This window comes from Salmo trutta, chromosome 38, assembly GCF_901001165.1.
Source record: "Salmo trutta chromosome 38, fSalTru1.1, whole genome shotgun sequence".
Classification (NCBI taxonomy): domain Eukaryota; kingdom Metazoa; phylum Chordata; class Actinopteri; order Salmoniformes; family Salmonidae; genus Salmo; species Salmo trutta.
This window is the reverse complement of record NC_042994.1, coordinates 22999544-23021509: the sequence shown is the minus strand read 5'-3', so window position 1 is coordinate 23021509 and position 21966 is coordinate 22999544. Positions and strand designations below refer to the sequence as shown.

The 21966-nt window shown below is 40.8% G+C and overlaps 1 protein-coding gene across 1 annotated transcript in view; it reads left to right on the top strand.

Moving 5' to 3' along the window:
• The window catches only part of LOC115178136 (NACHT, LRR and PYD domains-containing protein 3), a 29287-nt gene extending 7971 nt beyond the window's left edge, over positions 1–21316 (top strand). The window contains exons 2-13 of the mRNA XM_029739173.1: positions 340–521; positions 736–779; positions 909–1021; positions 4796–4848; positions 7247–7489; positions 7629–7673; positions 8613–10404; positions 17951–18124; positions 19292–19465; positions 19721–19894; positions 20418–20467; positions 20592–21316. Coding sequence (XP_029595033.1) covers positions 921–1021; positions 4796–4848; positions 7247–7489; positions 7629–7673; positions 8613–10404; positions 17951–18124; positions 19292–19465; positions 19721–19894; positions 20418–20467; positions 20592–21172 — 3387 coding nt within the window. The 5' untranslated portion in view covers positions 340–521; positions 736–779; positions 909–920 and the 3' untranslated portion in view covers positions 21173–21316. The remainder of the gene's footprint in view (positions 1–339; positions 522–735; positions 780–908; positions 1022–4795; positions 4849–7246; positions 7490–7628; positions 7674–8612; positions 10405–17950; positions 18125–19291; positions 19466–19720; positions 19895–20417; positions 20468–20591) is intronic.
• Positions 21317–21966: the final 650 nt, after the last annotated feature.

The window sequence follows — 21966 nt, the reverse complement described above, 5'->3', positions numbered from 1 at the left end:
ATTTTGTATCCTAACGCTCTCTGTCCCCTTGTTCAACCATTTTGTATCCTAACGCTCTCTGTCCCCTTGTTCAACCATTTTGTATCCTAACGCTCTCTGTCCCCTTGTTCAACCATTTTGTATCCTAACGCTCTCTGTCCCCTTGTTCAACCATTTTGTATCCAAACGCTCTCTGTCCCCTTGTTCAACCATTTTGTATCCTAACGCTCTCTGTCCCCTTGTTCAACCATTTTGTATCCTAACGCTCTCTGTCCCCTTGTTCAACCATTTTGTATCCTAACGCTCTCTGTCCCCTTGTTCAACCATTTTGTATCCTAATGCTCTCTGTCCCCTTGGTAGGTGGTGACCATGTTCAGGAGGCACTAGGAGAACACAGAGCAGCTCCTCTCTCGGACCCAACCCCTCCCTCTCTCCTAAACCCCACTCTCCCCCCTCCCAAACGCTCTTCTTACTTAACTTCCCTCTACATACCAATCTATCTGCCCCTTCCCAAAAGCCTCACGAAGCAGTGTGACAAAAAGGTAAGACATATTAATACATTAGATCATATACCATTCCTGTTAACATGATTCTTTCCTGTTATGCTGTGTGACCTCTATAAGACTCTTTACCAGCACAGCTCACATTCAGAACAGTCTAACAACTCTTTCACAAATAGAACACCATGTACCAAAACTACATTTTCTGTTCCCCTCACAAACACTAAACACTTGTTCCATGTTTGTCATTTTTCAGACCGACCCGGTCTCTTGATCTGAGTGAGACAGAGAAGAGAAGAGGTAAAGCTGTGTGTCTAAACTGAGATGGTATTCTGGAGATTTTTCTCCTCATACTGTAAAGTAACTGTTTGCCCTGACCCCTCTCTCTAAACCCCTGATTGAAGTCTTTCTTTCCTTCTGCCTGTACAGAGGGGGACTACGATGAAAAAACTAGGAGCACTTGGAAGAGGAAAGGTGAGGCAATCACTGAAGGGAGGAGAGAAGGGCAATGACAACAGTGGAGCAACATCCTTTGACCAAAGGTAACTTTCACAAAGCAAAGGGTGGCTACTTTGAAGAATTTCACATATAAAATACATTTGGATTTGTTTAACACTTTTTTGGTTACTATTTAATTCAATGTGTTATTTCATAGTTTTGATCTCTTCACTATTATTCTACAATGTAGACAATAGTAACAAATAAAGAAAAACCATGGAATGAGTAGTAGGTGTGTCCAAACTTTTGACTGGTACTGTAAATATTAGGATAAGCAATGTCAGAGTGGCATTGACTAAAATACAGTAGAATAGAATACAGTATATACATATGAAATGAGTAAAGTAGTATGTTGACATTATTAAAGTGACTAGTTTTCCAATATTAAAGTGACCAGTGATTCCATGTCTATGTAAATACAGCAGCAGCAGCCTCTAAGGTGCAGGATTGAGTAATCGGTTGGTAGCCGGCTAGTGATGGCTAGTTAACAGTCTGATGGCTTTGAGATAGAAGCTGGTTTTCAGTCTCTCAGTCCCAGCTGTACCCTTACTGACCTCGCCTTCAGGATGGTAGCGGGGTGAACAGGCCGTGGCTGGGGTGGTTGATGTCCTTAATGATCTTTTTGGCCTTCCTGCGACATTGGGTGCTGTAGGTGTCCTGGAAGGCAGGCAGTGTGCCCACCATGATGTGTTGGGCAGACCACACCACACTCTGGAGTGCCCTGCACATTTCAGATTGTCAGTGGTGTGTACGCCAATAAGCTTCCCAACTTCTCCACTGCAGTCCCGTCAATGTTGATAGGGGTGGGCTCCCTCTGCTGTTTGCTGAGGTCCACGATCAGCTCCTTCAGCTCCTTTTATACCTAACATGCTGACTAGACCAGGCACGCGTCTGCGTGCGCCACCATACACATGTTGATTTTGTCCATCCACAACAGACGCGATCAGGATGCACAGGCTGAAATATCAAAACGGACCACCTATATTAATTTGGGGACAGGTCGACGCATGAAACATTCATGGCCATTTAGCTAGCTAGCTTCTTGTTGCTGGCTAATTTGTCCTGGGATATAAACATTGGGTTGTTATTTTACCTGAAATGCACAAGGTCCTCTACTCTGACAATTAATCCAAAGATAAAAGTGTAAATCTGGTTTGTTTCTAGGGATCTCTCCTCCTTTATTTTGCAACGCTCGAGCACCTAACATGAGCGGTGTGGTCAGCATGTCGGATAAAGTATCAGAGTGAGTGAAACAGCGCCCCTCCATTTCAGTACGTGTCGACCATGTATCTGATGCTGTCTGGACCAACAGAGTATGGCTTGTCATACTATTTCTGGCCAGACAGCATCAGAGACATAGGCTACATATAGTAAGATAGAGGGGCGCTTTACCGCTCACTCGGATGCTTTCTCAGGTGAGATAGTTTCGCCCACTGTTCAGATGCTGGAAATATTTGGGACCAGTGGCGGCCCGCCCATTAGGGTGCCCCACTTGTGATTGGTCAATGAAAAAAGCACAAAGTAAATGGACCGTTCTAGTTCTCAAATGTGCATTCAGTCAGAACTTCTCCCTCCCAATGAGTCTCTCCTGCCAGACAGCTGACTTCCACACGTCAGACTACATCTGCTCTATTAGGTATAGACTGCTGACTTCCACACGTCAGACTACATCTGCTCTATTAGGTACAGACTGCTGACTTCCACATGTCAGACTACATCTGCTCTATTAGGTACAGACGGCTGACTTCCACACGTCAGACTACATCTGCTCTATTAGGTACAGACTGCTGCCTTCCACACGTCAGACTACATCTGCTCTATTAGGTACAGACGGCTGACTTCCACATGTCAGACTACATCTGCTCTATTAGGTATAGACTGCTGACGTCCACACGTCAGACTACATCTGCTCTATTAGGTACAGACAGCTGACTTCCACATGTCAGACTACATCTGCTCTATTAGGTACAGACAGCTGACTTCCACACGTCAGACTACATCTGCTCTATTAGGTACAGACGGCTGACTTCCACACGTCAGACTACATCTGCTCTATTAGGTACAGACGGCTGACTTCCACACGTCAGACTACATCTGCTCTATTAGGTACAGACGGCTGACTTCCACACGTCAGACTACATCTGCTCTATTAGGTACAGACTGCTGACTTCCACATGTCAGACTACATCTGCTCTATTAGGTACAGACTGCTGCCTTCCACACGTCAGACTACATCTGCTCTATTAGGTACAGATGGTGCTAAAGTGAAAAGTTAATTGTAATTAACTTATCAATGGCCTCATGGTGACATCTCTAAGCAGTTTGCTTCCTGTCCTGCAGCTCAATTCAGAAGGACGACTGTGTCTTTGATGTGTCTGGGTGGTTTGATTCATCATCCACAGCATAATTATTAACTTGACCATGCTCAAACAGATATTCAATATCTGATTTGTTACTGTTACCCATAATCTGCTTTAAAAAGTTGTAGCTAAACCATATAAATACATCTCCTATTTCTGCATACACATAGATTTGTTATGGGCCTAATCATAGAATGACATAATTCCTATTCAATTAAAAGGATCTCTGTGGGTCTAATCGTAAATATTTGTCATTTCACTTTTAAAATGTATTAGCTTTTAAATGTAGCTTAAACACAACCAGACATTATGTTTTCATCTGATAACTTCAAAAAGCTACTTTAGACTGCCCACGCAAGTTCGTAATAATTCCAGCTTCCAAATTGTGCACTGTGCCATTTGATGAAAAGAAAGAGACATCTTGTTACAAAACACCAGAAAGTGTAGCATCATACAGCGACGATTAAATAGGCCTACACTTGTAGCCTGTATTGATGCATCCATTGCTGCCCGTAAGCGTCTCGGTCTCTTGTCACGCATTCCTGCCTTGGCAAAATGGCAGTGTTCTCATCCAACAACAATGCATTATGGGGCGAATACCACCCGTTTTCAAGAGACATTAGCACATTTTTATGATAATGATAATTAATGGTGTAACAGTCATTTGGCATTTTGTTTTAATTATTGATTGTATTTGACATTTTATGAGGTGTGGACTAAAGTCACATGACTTTAACTCGCGTCTGACTTGAGTCACACATTTGATGACTTGACTTGATAGAAAATAAAATAATTTAACTTGACTTGGAGCCTGAAGACTCTGGACTCAACTTTGAGATGAGACTAATGACTTGAAATGATTTTTGTACATTTTTGTCACTCATTTTGTGTGACAGACTCCGTGGATTAGCCAAAGACAGTATCGCACTACCAAAAAGCTGATTGGCTAGTGAAACGCACACTCGACCGTCTGATTGGAACAGCAAACTGTCAATCGAAACAGGTCAGGTGCGCTTGCGCAGTGATTAATAGACCTGAGTATGAGATACAAGAAAAGAGATGTGATTGGTTAATAGACCTGAGTATGAGATACAAGAACAGAGATGTGATTGTTTAATAGACCTGAGTATGAGATACAAGAAAAGAGATGTGATTGGTTAATAGACCTGAGTATGTTGTAGAAAAACACTCCTGAACAACAACAAAAAATCCTTATTAATATTATTCAGAATATCTTGAAGTATCAAGTGTGTTACATTGTTATGAACACATAGGGATCCATTTTCGTGGCGTGAAAGAGTATCTGGGGGATTTCTATATGAAAATGGCGCCCATAGTCACTTTCTGTTTCTGTGACAGTAAGATGGAAATGTTACAGTCATGAACATTGGATTAAGAGTCACTTTACAACAACAAGCTTGTTTTTTACCAGTGTGTCCATGTTTGTTATTGTTCCAGACCCCCCAACTCTCTTGATTCCATTGAGACAGAGAAGAGATGTGAGGAAAGCGGTAAGTAAAGCTTTGACTCTGATGTGAAACACCAGAAATGGTCTCCTTATGAAGTAATGTATCTGAGGTGAAACACCAGAAATGGTCTCCTTATGAAGTAATGTATCTGAGGTGAAACACCAGAAATGGTCTCCTTATGAAGTAATGTATCTGAGGTGAAACACCAGAAATGGTCTCCTTATGAAGTAATGTATCTGAGGTGAAACACCAGAAATGGTCTCCTTATGAAGTAATGTATCTGAGGTGAAACACCAGAAATGGTCTCCTTATGAAGTAATGTATCTGAGGTGAAACACCAGAAATGGTCTCCTTATGAAGTAATGTATCTGAGGTGAAACACCAGAAATGGTCTCCTTATGAACTAATGTATCTGAGGTGAAACACCAGAAATGGTCTCCTTATGAAGTAATGTATCTGTGGTGAAACACCAGAAATGGTCTCCTTATGAAGTAATGTATCTGAGGTGAAACACCAGAAATGGTCTCCTTATGAAGTAATGTATCTGAGGTGAAACACCAGAAATGGTCTCCTTATGAAGTAATGTATCTTAGGTGAAACACCAGAAATTATCTCCTTATGAAGTAATGTATCTTAGGTGAAACACCAGAAATTATCTCCTTATGAAGTAATGTATCTGAGGTGAAACACCAGAAATTATCTCCTTATGAAGTAATGTATCTGAGGTGAAACACCAGAAATGGTCTCCTTATGAAGTAATGTATCTGAGGTGAAACACCAGAAATTATCTCCTTATGAAGTAATGTATCTGAGGTGAAACACCAGAAATGGTCTCCTTATGAAGTAATGTATCTGAGGTGAAACACCAGAAATGGTCTCCTTATGAAGTAATGTATCTGAGGTGAAACACCAGAAATGGTCTCCTTATGAAGTAATGTATCTGAGGTGAAACACCAGAAATTATCTCCTTATGAAGTAATGTATCTGAGGTGAAACACCAGAAATGATCTCCTTATGAAGTAATGTATCTGAGGTGAAACACCAGAAATGGTCTCCTTATGAAGTAATGTATCTGAGGTGAAACACCAGAAATGGTCTCCTATGAAGTAATGTATCTGAGGTGAAACACCAGAAATGGTCCTCCTATGAAGTAATGTATCTGAGGTGAAACACCAGAAATGGTCTCCTTATGAAGTAATGTATCTGAGGTGAAACCCAGAAATGGTCTCCTTATGAAGTAATGTATCTGAGGTGAAACACCAGAAATGATCTCCTTATGAAGTAATGTATCTGAGGTGAAACACCAGAAATGGTCTCCTTATGAAGTAATGTATCTGAGGTGAAACACCAGAAATGGTCTCCTTATGAAGTAATGTATCTGAGGTGAAACACCAGAAATGGTCTCCTTATGAAGTAATGTATCTGAGGTGAAACACCAGAAATGGTCTCCTTATGAAGTAATGTATCTGAGGTGAAACACCAGAATGGTCTCCTTATGAAGTAATGTATCTGAGGTGAAACACCAGAAATGGTCTCCTTATGAAGTAATGTATCTGAGGTGAAACACCAGAAATGGTCTCCTTATGAAGTAATGTATCTGAGGTGAAACACCAGAAATGGTCTCCTTATGAAGTAATTTGTATTATCTGAGGTGAAACACCAGAAATTATCTCCTTATGAAGTAATGTATCTGAGGTGAAACACCAGAAATGGTCTCCTTATGAAGTAATGTATCTGAGGTGAAACACCAGAAATGGTCTCCTTATGAAGTAATGTATCTGAGGTGAAACACCAGAAATGGTCTCCTTATGAAGTAATGTATCTGAGGTGAAACACCAGAAATGGTCTCCTTATGAAGTAATGTATCTGAGGTGAAACACCAGAAATGGTCTCCTTATGAACTAATGTATCTGAGGTGAAACACCAGAAATGGTCTCCTTATGAAGTAATGTATCTGAGGTGAAACACCAGAAATGGTCTCCTTATGAAGTAATGTATCTGAGGTGAAACACCAGAAATGGTCTCCTTATGAAGTAATGTATCTGAGGTGAAACACCAGAAATGGTCTCCTTATGAAGTAATGTATCTGAGGTGAAACACCAGAAATGGTCTCCTTATGAAGTAATGTATCTGAGGTGAAACACCAGAAATTATCTCCTTATGAAGTAATGTATCTGAGGTGAAACACCAGAAATGGTCTCCTTATGAAGTAATGTATCTGAGGTGAAACACCAGAAAATACTCCTTATGAATTAATGGTTATTTTACTGAATATCGCTTTATCTTTCTACTATTTCTATATTTTCTATTTTAAATGAGTCTATATATTTATAATGTTTTGATGTGTTTCTTACCTGGATTTGTTTGTAACACATGCATGTTTTTGTCTCGTGTGTGTGTGTGTGTGTGTGTAATACACCTGTCCATTTCTCCACCCTAGATGCAAAGTTTGTGGACAGACACATGGCGGACCTCATTCAGAACGTTACCATGGTGATGCCCATATCAGATAAACTGGTCCAGTGGGGTATGATCCATGATGAGGCGTACTCTAACATCGATGCTGCCCGGACCAGACAGGAACAGATGAGGGAGCTGTACAAGGCCTTAAACTCAGTTAAAGTCAAATCAGCCTTCTACAGGATCCTCCAGGAGAAAGAGCCTTATTTGATCCAGGAGCTAGGTCTGTCTCTCTCGCTCTCTCTCTAACTTTCTCACTCTCTGTCATCAGTGTCCTCTAAACCAGGTACCACTGACTGAAGTCTGTTTGAATTACAGTAAAATATATTCTTCTTCCCTTCCCGGTGGTTCTGTCTGTAAAGAGGTGGATTGCAATGGACAGACTGAGAGCATTGGGCAGAGGAGAGGTATGTCTGTTAAGGCTAACATCACACAATGCTAACTGCACACACCCACAAGTTGTATTAGTCCTATGTAAGGGATACACATGGTATACAACAACAACAATAAATAAAAGATTAAGACATAAAGTAAATGGCGAAGGTGAATAGAATTAGGCAACAAGGCCCAAGGGGGTGTAGTATATGGCCAATATACCACACTGCAAAGGGCTGTTCTTAGGCACAAAGCAACGTGGAATGCCTGGATACAGCCCTTAGCAGTGATATATTGGCCATATACCACAGACCCCCAATGTGCCTTGTTGCTATTATAAACTGGTTACCAACATAATTAGAGCAGGAAAAATAAATGTTTTGTCATACCCGTGGTATACGGTCTGTAATACCACGGCTGTCAGCCAATCAGCATTCAGGGCTCGAACCACCCAGTTTATAATGTATAATATAGCACAGCTTTCATCTAATTAACATCCAGAACCCAAACCACCCACTTTATTAGAAACATTTTAGCACAATTATAATACAGGAAGGCACAATTTATAGTACAACATTTACACGTGTTTTGGGGAAGAGGGGATAAGTGTATAAATTGTGCAGTATTTAGCAATAATAATTAAGCGGTTGTGGTGTGTGTGTGTGTGTGTGTGTGTGTGTGTGTGTGTGTGTGTGTGTGTGTGTGTGTGTGTGTGTGTGTGTGTGTGTGTGTGTGTGTGTGCGTGTGCGTGAGTGAGTGCAGGTAGTCAGTCCAGTTCAGCGGTCTTGTAGATAGAAACTTGCTCTAAACCTGTTGGTATCAATTTGCCTGATTGTAAGGGAGTGAACAGCTCGTGGCTGGGGTGTGTGGGGTCTTTGATGATGCTTCGGGACTTCCTCAGACACACACACATACACACTTTCTCTTGTAACCTTACTTATGGAAGTTTTAAAGTGTGTTGTTCTTTTCAGTGGATGACGACACACAAAGAGTTAAAGACAAACATAAAACCAGTCTGAAGAAGAAGTTTGGATTTGTGTTTGAAGGCATTGCAGTGGATCGAACTCACCTCAACAGTATCTACACACAGCTCTACATCATACACGGAGATAGTAAAGGGGTTAATAACGAACATGAGATTCGACAGATTGAATATACTCCCAGGACAAAAAAAAATACAGACACTCCAATCAACTACAATGACATCTTCAAACCCTTATCTGGAGAAGAGAGAGAAAAGGAGAGACCCATCAGAACTGTGCTGACGAAGGGCATCGCTGGCATCGGAAAAACATTCTCTGTGCAGAAGTTCATCCTCGACTGGGCAGAAGGAAAAGCTAATCAGGATATTAATTTCATCTTTGTGCTCCCACTCCGAGAGCTGAATTCGATTCAAGATAACCAGTACAGTCTTCATGGACTTTTGTGTGACTTCCACCCTGAACTTACAGAGATAGAAGAGGCAAAGATATATGATACTTGCAAAGTCATGTTCATCTTTGATGGTCTGGATGAAAGCAGACTACCATTAGGTTTTCATCAGAACAAGAAGTTGACTGATCTAACTGAAATGTCATCAGTTGACAGGTTGATGACAAACCTCATTGAGGGGAATCTACTCCCCGAAGCTCTCCTCTGGATAACCTCCAGACCAGCAGCAGCCAATCAGGTCCACCGTAAGTACATCAACAAGGTGACAGAAGTACGAGGGTTCAATGACAAACAGAAAGAAGAGTACTTTGAGAAGAATGTTGAGGATGAGAACCGGGCCAGGAGAATCATCTCACACATTAATACATCAAGGAGCCTCCACATCATGTGCCACATACCAGTCTTCTGTTGGATTACTGCCAGGGTTCTTGAGCAAATGTTGAGTGACGATAAGAGTGGAGAGATCACAACTCTGACTGAGATGTACAATCACTTCCTGCTCATTCAGACAAACCTGAAAAGCAAGAAGTATGATGAGAAAAATGAGACAGATCTGCACATAATCATAACACAAAACAAAGAAACCATTCTCAAACTGGCACAACTTGCATTTGAACAGCTGGTGAAGCACAATCTCATATTCTCTAAGAAAGACCTAGAAGAGTGTGGCATTGATTTCAGTGAAGCCTCAGTATACTCTGGGTTTTGCACAGAAATCCTGAAGGAAGAGTATGGGTTGTATCGGAAGGAGGTGTACTGCTTTGTTCACCTGAGTTTCCAGGAGTTCCTTGCTGCTCTGTACGTGTTCCACTGCTGTGTGAGCAAGAACATCAAGGCCCTGGAGTCTTTCATTGGGGATGTGTCTTCAGAGCTGACCTTGCATGAGCTGCTGAAGATGATGGTGGATAAAGCCTTGGAGAGTGAGAATGGACACCTGGACCTGTTCCTCCGCTTCCTTGTTGGCATCTCAACAGAATCCAACCAGAAACTGTTACAAGACCTGCTGCCACAAACAGAGATCAGCTCAGAGACTGTTAATGAAATTAAGAAATACCTCAGGGAGCCGAACGTAGAGCAAGTCTCACCTGATAGGTACATCAATCTACTCATCTGCTTGACTGAGATGAAAGATGATTCAGTACATGAGGACATTGAGAAGTTCCTGAAGTCAGGAAATCAAACAGGAAAAGAACTCTCAGGTTCACACTTCTCATCACTGGCCAACGCACTGCTCATGTCAAAGGGTGTGCTGGATGAGATTGACCTGAACAAATTCAACACGTTATCAACGAAGATACTGCTCCCAGCTGTGAGGAAATGCAGAAAGGCAAAGTAAGTAATATCATAATGTCAAAGTCACCAATAACTATCAATCTCTCGTTAAACCATCAACACACACTAGAATCACCCACACAGCTGTTCTTAATTACCACCAATTGTTGTTGTAAACTTTAACCCTTACGTTAAAGACAAACATAATCAACTTCATGTAAAATATGTTCACATGTGAAGTGTTTGCATAGGTGCTGAGAACTTCAATATATTCCTTCCTCGGCACTCACCAAAAAAACCCATTGTCCAGCACTGTGCACGTGACGCTCGGAGTTGTAGCGCGCTGCTTAGATCACTGCACTACCGGAGTGCACAGCGCTACCGGAGTGCACAGCGCTACCGGAGTGCACAGCGCTACCGGAGTGCACAGCGCTACCGGAGTGCACAGCGCTACCGGAGTGCACAGCGCTACCGGTGTGCACAGCGCTACCGGAGTGCACAGCGCTACCGGAGTGCACAGCGCTACCGGAGTGCACAGCGCTACCGGTGTGCACAGCGCTACCGGAGTGCACAGCGCTACCGGAGTGCACAGCGCTACCGGAGTACACAGCGCTACCGGAGTACACAGCGCTACCGGAGTACACAGCGCTACCGGAGTACACAGCGCTACCGGAGTACACAGCGCTACCGGAGTACACAGCGCTACCGGAGTACACAGCGCTACCGGAGTACACAGCGCTCTAGCAAGCTGTGAGAGTATTTGACGATACCTGATGGTAATAGTGCGTCGTGTTTTTTTATTATGTTGTTTTAAGCCTTCCCCAAACCATAGCCCGGATCTTAACCACTAGTTATTAATGCCTAAACTTAACCCTTTGAGTTGTTTCTGTTTCAACCATCTAACCATGCAGAATTAATGTGTCAAAAATAAACATTCACCCATAATAAGTCGAATTACGAAGGGAAACTATAAGGTCTTGTTGGAAAATCACAATTCATGTGGATTTTTACATATGATCGCATAACCTTTCACTTGTGGATTCAAATTTTCACGAGGTTTCACAGGTGATGTCCTGCAAACAAAGACGAGTCATTAGAGTGTCTCAAAATAGCCGCAGTGTTTTCAACTTACATATTTGACACATTTTGACGTAGTGTGTGTTTATTTATGCAGTAATTATTATTCAACATATCCTCACCCGGAATTTGAACTCACAACTTCTTGGTTTATGGCATTCCTGCTACGCCACCATGTCTGCATCAGTATCTGATTTCACCTGTATTCCTACACTTTGGACTTCAACGTTAATCTCAGTTTTGTTAAAAATACACTCAAGAAAAATTATTATTTGCCATAGTGATTCAGGAGTAACACTAAAACCCCACCAACGTTAAACAGATTTCAGATTTCAAGTGACATTTTAAAGGCCATTTTCTAGGGGTCTAAGGTAAAATCTGGTGAAAATGGGCATAAATGAAATAGTTACTTTTCATACAGTTATTATGCTTTAAGACATAAAAGTATACAGAAAATAATCTGTTCCAGCATTTGTCAAACCTGGGCATTAGCAAAAAATTATACTTTTCTCAGACAGTGTAGATTCCCTTTAACTACTCAAAGATGCTTCTGAACAATAAGCACTTTACCTTGTGAGAATTGGACATTCTGGGGCAGAGATATTGGGACTAAGGGGTCAGGTCTAAATGCAGTCAAAGTAGACATTTTTGGGGTAACGATAGATTTCAGACATAAGTAAGCGCATATGAAAACATGGTCATATAAAGTGTTTTAAAAACATGTTTCGCCATGATTTCATGTGTTTTCTTATGTGAAAATGTTCAGCTAAAATAATGTCAAATTCTTTAATCAATGACAATATGATGATATTTAGCATGATCACTTAGTGCTGACTTTTCAATATGACCTCACCTGGGATTTGAATGCACAACCTCTCTAGTTGGGGTACTCTGATCTTTCTGCTGCACCACAAAGTCTGTACCATTCTCAGAAGTCCTCTACAGATGAACTACCTATAATACATATCTGCACTTCTCAAAAGAGTGCCATCTTGCACTGCTATTTTAGTTATTAGTTAATCTGACTATTCTCTCATCATATATTTAATTTACTTATTTCAGCAATTGGAGGGTTTTCTGTATATTTGTCTAATGTTTGTGGGGCATATTACTCTGTTTTAATGTTACTCCTGTAGAACAATACATTTTCCTGCAGTGTTGATGCTCGCCCAGGTTTATAGTTAGGCTATGTATAATTTGCAGAGGTGGTTAGAGTACTGAAAATCTGTACTTAAATAAAAGTACTGTTAATTAGATTGTAATTTACTCAAGTGAAAGTAATAGTAGGGTCGTAGTGTGGGAATGTGAAGACTGTTATATTATAAAATCAATTCTCTATGTGTAATTATTCCTTTTGTGATTAATTGAATCATGTAAACTTTAACTAGGTAGTCAGGGCACCACGAGAAAATATTTAAAGAGTCTCTATTTCCCGAATTAACTCTTCAGATATTTTCATATCTTATCTATTACAGTCACTTATTAATGTATTATTACCTCATCAGTCTCATTCCTTAAGGTCGCAAACCCTTGGATATCTGCTGGAACCCTAATATAAATGAATCAGCAATATACAAATTGGCTTAGATATTTATTTACTAACTAACTTATCAAATCACAGAATTACATAAACACGCACAATAGGTCATACATTGGTTACAACATGACACAAAGAAAAGTCCCTAGTGGACGAAACCGATATGACGGCTTGGTAGACAAAGGAAAGGTGTGGGGACAGACAAGAGCGGGAAACTCAGAGTGGACCCAGATACATACAGTTGACTAAACTCACGGAAATGTTAATGCTTTGAACATGCACAGCAGCTCATTCAAAAAAATATTTATGAGTGTATGCCTTTGTCTCTCTCTGTTGTCGCCGGTCCATCTGCTGGATAGTCAGTCGACAGAAAGTCTCTGGTTCGTCAACCAGAGATGAAAGTATTTCGTAGTTGTAGCTTGTTACAATGGGTACATCAGAGTACCATTCGGTCGTTTGAACGGATGCGTTTACCAGACTAAATGGATTTAAATAGCTCCAGACTGAATAATTGGCCTTTAGTTTGTAGATTTCTTAACCATTTCAGTGTGGGGATGATCCCCACGTCCTCTGGTCTTGTCCTTCAGTAGAGTTGTAGTTTAAACCATTTTCCATCATCCGGCTCACTCCTTAGTCTGCTTGGTCTAAAGAGTGGTAGCCACTTCAACGTGGGGACCTCGTCCCTGCGTTCTCTTGACCTCGTCCCTGCGTTCTCTTGACCTCGTCCCTGCGTTCTCTTGACCTCGTCCCTGCGTTCTCTTGACCTCGTCCCTGCGTTCTCTTGACCTCGTCCCTGCGTTCTCTTGACCTCGTCCCTGCGTTCTCTTGACCTCGTCCCTGCGTTCTCTTGACCTCGTCCCTGCATTCTCTTGACTAAATGTAAATTGTCACGAGTCCTTTTATTAACTCAGTGGAAAGGAGGCGTTCCATGACGTTTGGGTATAATGTCTGTGCTTCACGGGGGTGTGGCCACTGACTGAGCATAAGTTACTAGGAAAAACGATTATCTTATAGAAGACTAACATCCCATTGTCTTTCTTATACTTAATCATGTATTTTATACAACATTCAGATGCAAACCCCATAACTGAGAAGTGTATACAAACAAAGATACAATAATGTGTGTCTCCCGTCCTTAATGTGGTCAACAAATGAAACAAACTCGACATGACTGTTCCTTGATTTCCCACTGACCGGTTCCACATTCTCAAAAATATGAATATTGTTTTATTCTCCGATTTTGGGGATGTAGGAGTTTTGGCAAGTCTCTCTCTTTGTCCCACAGTGACACATTCCAATCCCAATGCTACAGAGCCCAAAGGCAGAGTATTTATGACCTCCATGAAGTGGCCTGCTCCACCTCTCCCCCTCTGCGGGAGAGAGAGGGCGCTGTAGAGTGGACCCACTGTAACCTAATCCTTCAGATGTTTACAGGAGAGTCATGACAGTAGCCTTCCTAAGAAACTACTCAAGTGAAAATAATAGTAGCCCACTTAAGAACTACTCAAGTGAAAGTAATAGTAGCCCACTTAAGAAACTACTCAAGTAAATGAAATAGTAGCCTTCTTAAGAGACTACTCAAGTAAATGTAATAGTAGCCCGCTTAAGAAACTACTCAAGTAAGAGTGAAAAAGTATCCGGTCAGAAAAGTACTTAAGTACTGGTTACCAATGTTGTATAGTAATTTCTTTACACCTTATTTGGTCAACTGTGATAGCAAACAAAAATGACAACAGCTTAGTGCAATTGATTTGACATTCAAATTGTATTATTTAAGCCTGCCAGCACCATCTTGCAGATAGGCAGTCTCCAATGAAGACTGACATTAAACAAAGTCCATAGGCTGTACAGTTTTTATTACGGTCATTCAAAATTGACTTAATATCAATGAGCTCAATTTCATAAAAGATATTTGGTACTCGAGACATTTGTCACGTCCTGACCAGCAGAGGGAGTAGTTGTTTAGTATTTTGGTCAGGACGTGGCAGAGGGATGTTTGTTTTGTATGGTGGGGGTTTTGTGTGTGTTGTAGAGGGTTGTTTGATTTATGTGTTCCTGGGTTTTGGGTGTATGTTCTAGGTTAGTATGTTCTAGGTTGTATTTCTGCATTCTGTCTAGTTTAGGTTTTCTATGTTTAGGTTTGGGTGCTGGACTCTCAATTGGAGGCAGGTGTTTTCTCGTTGCCTCTGATTGAGAGTCCTATATATGGGTAATTGTTTGGTGTTGTGTTTGTGGGAGATTGTTTCTTGTTTTGGGTGTGTGAGCATGACAAGACTGTGTTGTTGTTCGTGAGTTGTTTTTTTGGTTTCACTTTTATTTAAAATAAATACAAGATGAGCATCCACATTCCTGCTGCGTTTTGGTCCTCCATTCCCGACGACAACCGTTACAACATTGGAATAATTAAAACATTTCAATACTAATAATTTAACATCAATTTCCAGTACATGTGATGGTGAATCAGATTCCAGTCTGTGCTAGCGAAATAGTCCTGTAGCTTAGCATATGATTCCTCGGACCACTTCTGTATTGGTACTTACATACATTTTTGCTTGTAAGCAGGAATCAGGAGTATAGAGTCAGATTTGCCAAATGGAGTGTGAGGGAGAGATTTGTACTGTATGCATCTCTGTGTGTGTGGAGTAGCCTGTAGTTACACAGGTGACATGCTGGTACATATTACCTAAAATGGATTTCAGATTTTCTGCGTTAAAGTCACTGGACATTATTACATACTATGAGCACCGTCTCTGGGTGTGTGTTTTCTTGTTTGCTTATAACCCTATAGAGCAGATCCGACATCTGTACAGGACCAAATACAAACCCAAAAAGGCCTGGGTGTTGATAGTATCCTAAATTAAATGATAAAATATACAGGCCACAAATTCCAATTGGCTATACTTAAACTCTTTAACATCATCCTTAGCTCTAGCATCTTCCCCAAAATCTGATCATTCCAATACAAAAAAGTGGAGAGACATTCGACCCCAATAACTACCGTGGGATATGCTTCAACAGCAACTCAATTTGGGATGAGGGACTGCTATATAAATTGATGAAAGTAGTGTTGGGGAAAAACATACATAATTGTAAAATCAATGTATACAAACAAGTGTGCGATTAAAATTCGAAAAAAACACCGATGAGACAAGGATGCAGCGTAAGCCTCACCTTCTTCAACGAATTGGCCCCAACAGTCCCTGGGGTGGAGAGAGAGTGTTGGTATCTCACCAGCACAGGTCAAAAAACAAAAAAGAGAAATAGATAATGAATCTAAGATGCTTTTATAACATCTGAGTTGTTTGGATTCAAAATCTGAATTGTTTACCAAAAGTACTAATGTAAATTTAACCTCTCTAGGGTCGGCGGGACGAAATCGTCCCACCTACTCAGCAGCCAGTTGAATCCCGTGGCTCGTTATTCAAATACCTTAGAAATGCTATTACTTCAATTTCTCAAACATATGACTATTTTACACCATTTTAAAGACAAGACTCTCGTTAATCTAACCACACTGTCCGATTTCAAAAAGGCTTTACAACGAAAGCAAAACATTAGATTATGTCAGCAGAGTACCCAGCCAGAAATAATCAGACACCCATTTTTCAAGCTAGCATATAATGTCACATAAACCCAAACCACAGCTAAATGCAGCACTAACCTTTGATGATCTTCATCAGATGACAACCCTAGGACATTATGTTATACAATACATGCATGTTTTGTTCAATCAAGTTCATATTTATATCAAAAGCTTTTTACATTAGCATGTGACGTTCAGAACTAGCATACCCCCCGCAAACTTCCGGTGAATTTACTAAATTACTCACGATAAACGTTCACAAAAAACATGACAATTATTTTAAGAATTATAGATACAGAACTCCTCTATGCACTCGCTATGTCCGATTTTAAAATAGCTTTTCGGTGAAAGCACATTTTGCAATATTCTAAGTAGATAGCCTGGCATCACAGGGCTAGCTATTTAGACACCCACCAAGTTTGGCCCTCACCAAACTCAGATTTACTATTAGAAAAATTGGATTACCTTTGCTGTTCTTCGTCAGAATGCACTCCCAGAACTTCTACTTCAACAACAAATGTTGTTTTGGTTCGAAATAATCCATAGTTATATTGAAATAGTTCCGTTTTGTTTGTGCGTTGAGGTCAGTATCCGAAGGGTGACGTGCGGGCGCATTTCGTGACAAAAAAAATCTAAATATTCCATTACCGTACTTCGAAGCATGTCAAACGCTGTTTAAAATCAATTTTTATGCAATTTTTCTCGTAAAATAGCGATAATATTCCAACCGGGCGACGTTGTATTCGTTCAAAGAGAGAAAGAAAAACATGGAGTCCTCTCGTGCACGCGCGCTCCAGTGTCAGTGTTCCCTGCCTGACTACTCACAAAAACTCCTGCTTTTTTTCGCCCAGAGACTGCAGAGCTCTCATTCCACTTTCTGGCTTCTTCTGAAAGCCAATGGAAGTCTTAGAAAATGTCACGTTACAGCAGAGATGCTGTATTTTTGATAGAGATGCCCTAGAAGGACAACAAATTGTCAGACAGGGCACTTCCTGCATGGAATCTTCTCAGGTTTTGGCCTGCCATATGAGTTCTGTTATACTCACAGACAACATTCAAACAGTTTTAGAAACTTTAGAGTGTTTTCTATCCAAATCTACTAATTATATGCATATTCTCGTTTCTGGGTAAGAGTAGTAACCAGTTTAAATCGGGTAAGTTTTTTATCCGGCCGTGAAAATACTGCCCCCTAGCCCCAACAGGTTATTAATAACATTTCATGTTCAAAACTGTGCACTCTCCTCAAACAATAGCATGGTATTCTTTCATTGTAACAGCTACTGTAATTTGTACAGTGCAGGTAGATTAGCAAGAATTAAATGGAATAGTTTTTTATCTTAATTTGTTGATTTTGTTTTCAAAGTTGTTTACTTGTTACTCATCATGTTGCAATATATTATCCCCTTTAGGCTGAATGGATGTTATCTGACTGATAAATGTTGTGAAGTGTTGGCCTCAGTTCTCAGCTCAAAGTCCTCTCACCTGAGAGAGCTGGATCTGAGTCACAATGACCTGCAGGATTCAGGAGTGAAGCTGCTCTCTGCTGGACTGGAGAATCCACACTGTCAACTAGAGAAACTGAGGTCAGTACTTAGAAACATACCTGCTCAATCGGAAAAACATTCTCTGTGCAGAAGTTCATCCTCGACTGGGCAGAAGGAAAAGCTAATCAGGATATTAATTTCATCTTTGTGCTCCCACTCCGAGAGCTGAATTCGATTCAAGATAACCAGTACAGTCTTCATGGACTTTTGTGTGACTTCCACCCTGAACTTACAGAGATAGAAGAGGCAAAGATATATGACAACCGTTACAACATTGGAATAATTAAAACATTTCAATACTAATAATTTAACATCAATTTCCAGTACATGTGATGGTGAATCAGATTCCAGTCTGTGCTAGCGAAATAGTCCTGTAGCTTAGCATATGATTCCTCGGACCACTTCTGTATTGGTACTTACATACATTTTTGCTTGTAAGCAGGAATCAGGAGTATAGAGTCAGATTTGCCAAATGGAGTGTGAGGGAGAGATTTGTACTGTATGCATCTCTGTGTGTGTGGAGTAGCCTGTAGTTACACAGGTGACATGCTGGTACATATTACCTAAAATGGATTTCAGATTTTCTGCGTTAAAGTCACTGGACATTATTACATACTATGAGCACCGTCTCTGGGTGTGTGTTTTCTTGTTTGCTTATAACCCTATAGAGCAGATCCGACATCTGTACAGGACCAAATACAAACCCAAAAATGTCACGTTACAGCAGAGATGCTGTATTTTTGATAGAGATGCCCTAGAAGGACAACAAATTGTCAGACAGGGCACTTCCTGCATGGAATCTTCTCAGGTTTTGGCCTGCCATATGAGTTCTGTTATACTCACAGACAACATTCAAACAGTTTTAGAAACTTTAGAGTGTTTTCTATCCAAATCTACTAATTATATGCATATTCTCGTTTCTGGGTAAGAGTAGTAACCAGTTTAAATCGGGTAAGTTTTTTATCCGGCCGTGAAAATACTGCCCCCTAGCCCCAACAGGTTATTAATAACATTTCATGTTCAAAACTGTGCACTCTCCTCAAACAATAGCATGGTATTCTTTCATTGTAACAGCTACTGTAATTTGTACAGTGCAGGTAGATTAGCAAGAATTAAATGGAATAGTTTTTTATCTTAATTTGTTGATTTTGTTTTCAAAGTTGTTTACTTGTTACTCATCATGTTGCAATATATTATCCCCTTTAGGCTGAATGGATGTTATCTGACTGATAAATGTTGTGAAGTGTTGGCCTCAGTTCTCAGCTCAAAGTCCTCTCACCTGAGAGAGCTGGATCTGAGTCACAATGACCTGCAGGATTCAGGAGTGAAGCTGCTCTCTGCTGGACTGGAGAATCCACACTGTCAACTAGAGAAACTGAGGTCAGTACTTAGAAACATACCTGCTCAATACAAAGATGATGTGTCAAAGCACAACATCATTACAGTAGGCAGTAAGTCAGCTCAACCAATAAGGTAAATACTGGGTTAACTGGGGGATCTACATTGTAAACAGAGAAACTGTGGTTAGTATTTAGAAACAGTATTGGTTTTATTGGAAATATGTATATACTGTGTATCAACTATCACCACTAGAGGGCAGCAGTCCTGTTAAATCATGTTGACCTGTCTCTGCAGGCTGTCATTCTGTAGAGTCACAGAGGAAGGCTGTGCTTCTCTGGCCTCAGCTCTGAGGTCAAACCCCTCCCACCTGAGAGAACTGGACCTGAGCTTCAATCACCCAGGAGACTCTGGAGTGAAGCTGCTCTCTGCTAGACTGGAGGATCCACACTGTAGACTGGAGAAACGCAAGTTAGTACAGTTACTGTAAAATTATTATATTTTTGTAAGTACATTAAATTCTCTCATATTTGTAGCATCCACCACCTTTGATTTCTGACCAGAAACAGAAAAACAAACAGTCTTGTAATTAATGCTATAACTGATTAACTGCAGATTCTTTGAGATTATCTTGCTGATGTGAGAACAGTCAGGTCTTGATATTGTGTAGAGCTCAAACTTTATCCCCCTTTTGGACTGGACTACACTTCATACAGGTTGGACTAGACTACACTTCATACAGGCTGGACTAGACTACACTTCATACAGGCTGGACTAGACTACACTTCATACAGGCTGGACTAGACTACACTTCATACAGGCTGGACTAGACTACACTTCATACAGGCTGGACTAGACTACACTTCATACAGGCTGGACTGGACTACACTTCATACAGGCTGGACTGGACTACACTTCATACAGGCTGGACTAGACTACACTTCATACAGACTGTGTGTCACTCACTCTGTCTGTTCCTCTGTGTCTCCCACAGTGTGGACCATAATGAAGAGTTCTGGGTTAAACCACAGCTCATGAAGAAATGTAAGTGTGCTAGTTATAATGAATCAGTTTATTGACCAATACATTTGACAAACTATCGTATTATTTAACACTCTGACAAATTCTAGCCAATTCCCTCTCCTCTAACTTGTCCTCTTGTCTGCAGATGCCTGTGATCTCACACTGGACCCAAACACAGCACACAGAAACCTCTCTCTGTCTGAGGGGAACAGAAGGGTGGAGAGGGTTAAAGAGGAGCAGCCGTATCCTGATCACCCAGAGAGATTTCAGTTGCATCCCCAGGTGTTGTGTGGAGAGGGTCTGACTGGACGCTGTTATTGGGAGGTAGAGTGGAGTGGGCGGGCTGCCATAGGAGTGACATATAAAGGCAACAGCAGAAAAGAAGATGGTTCTGCCAGTGACTTTGGAACCAATGACAGGTCCTGGAGTCTGTACTGCACTGAGGATCATTACTATGCCCTCCACAATAATGAAAAGACTCATATATCTACTCTGCCCCTCACCAGCCCTCCTAAACGCAAGAGAGACCAGTCCTCCTGCTGCCCACCCCCCAGAGTAGGAGTGTTTCTGGACTGGCTGGCCGGCAGTCTGTCCTTCTACTGTGTCTACTCTAACATAATGACCCACCTGTACACATTCCAGACCACATTCACTGAGCCCCTCTATCCAGGGTTTAAGTTATTGTGGCCAGGCTATTTTTCATTGTCCCTGTGCCAGGTAGAGTAGACTCCTGAGTCCTGGAGGAACACAGTCACACTCCTGTTCTAACTCAACCATGTGACAGGATGGGGTGTTGTTGACAGTGATCATGACTTCAGATATGGACATTATAACAGATAAATGTAGTTGACAGTGATCATGACTGCAGATATGGACATTATAACAGATAAATGTTGACAGTGATCATGACTTCAGATATGGACATTATAACAGATAAATGTTGTTGACAGTGATCATGACCAGATATGGACATTATAACAGATAAATGTTGTTGACAGTGATCATGACTTCAGATATGGACTTTGTAACAGATAAATGTTGTTGACAGTGATCATGACTACAGATATGGACATTATAACAGATAAATGTTGTTGACAGTGATCATGACTTTAGATATGGACATTTTAACAGATAAATGTTGTTGACAGTGATCATGACTTTAGATATGGACATTGTAACAGATAAATGTTGTTGACAGTGATCATGACTTCAGATATGGACATTATAACAGATAAATGTTGTTGACAGTGATCATGACTTCAGATATGGACTTTGTAACAGATAAATGTTGTTGACTGTGATCATGACTTTAGATATGGACATTGTAATAGATACATTTTGTCGACGGGTTTCAGATATACGTATTCACACCACTGAGTCAATACTTTGTAGAAGCACCGTTGGCAGTGATTAGTCTTTTTGGGTAAGTCTCTAAGAGCTTTGCACACCTGGATTGTACAATATTTGACCATTATTATTTGTTAAATTCTTCAAGCTCTGTCAAATTGGTTGTTGATCAT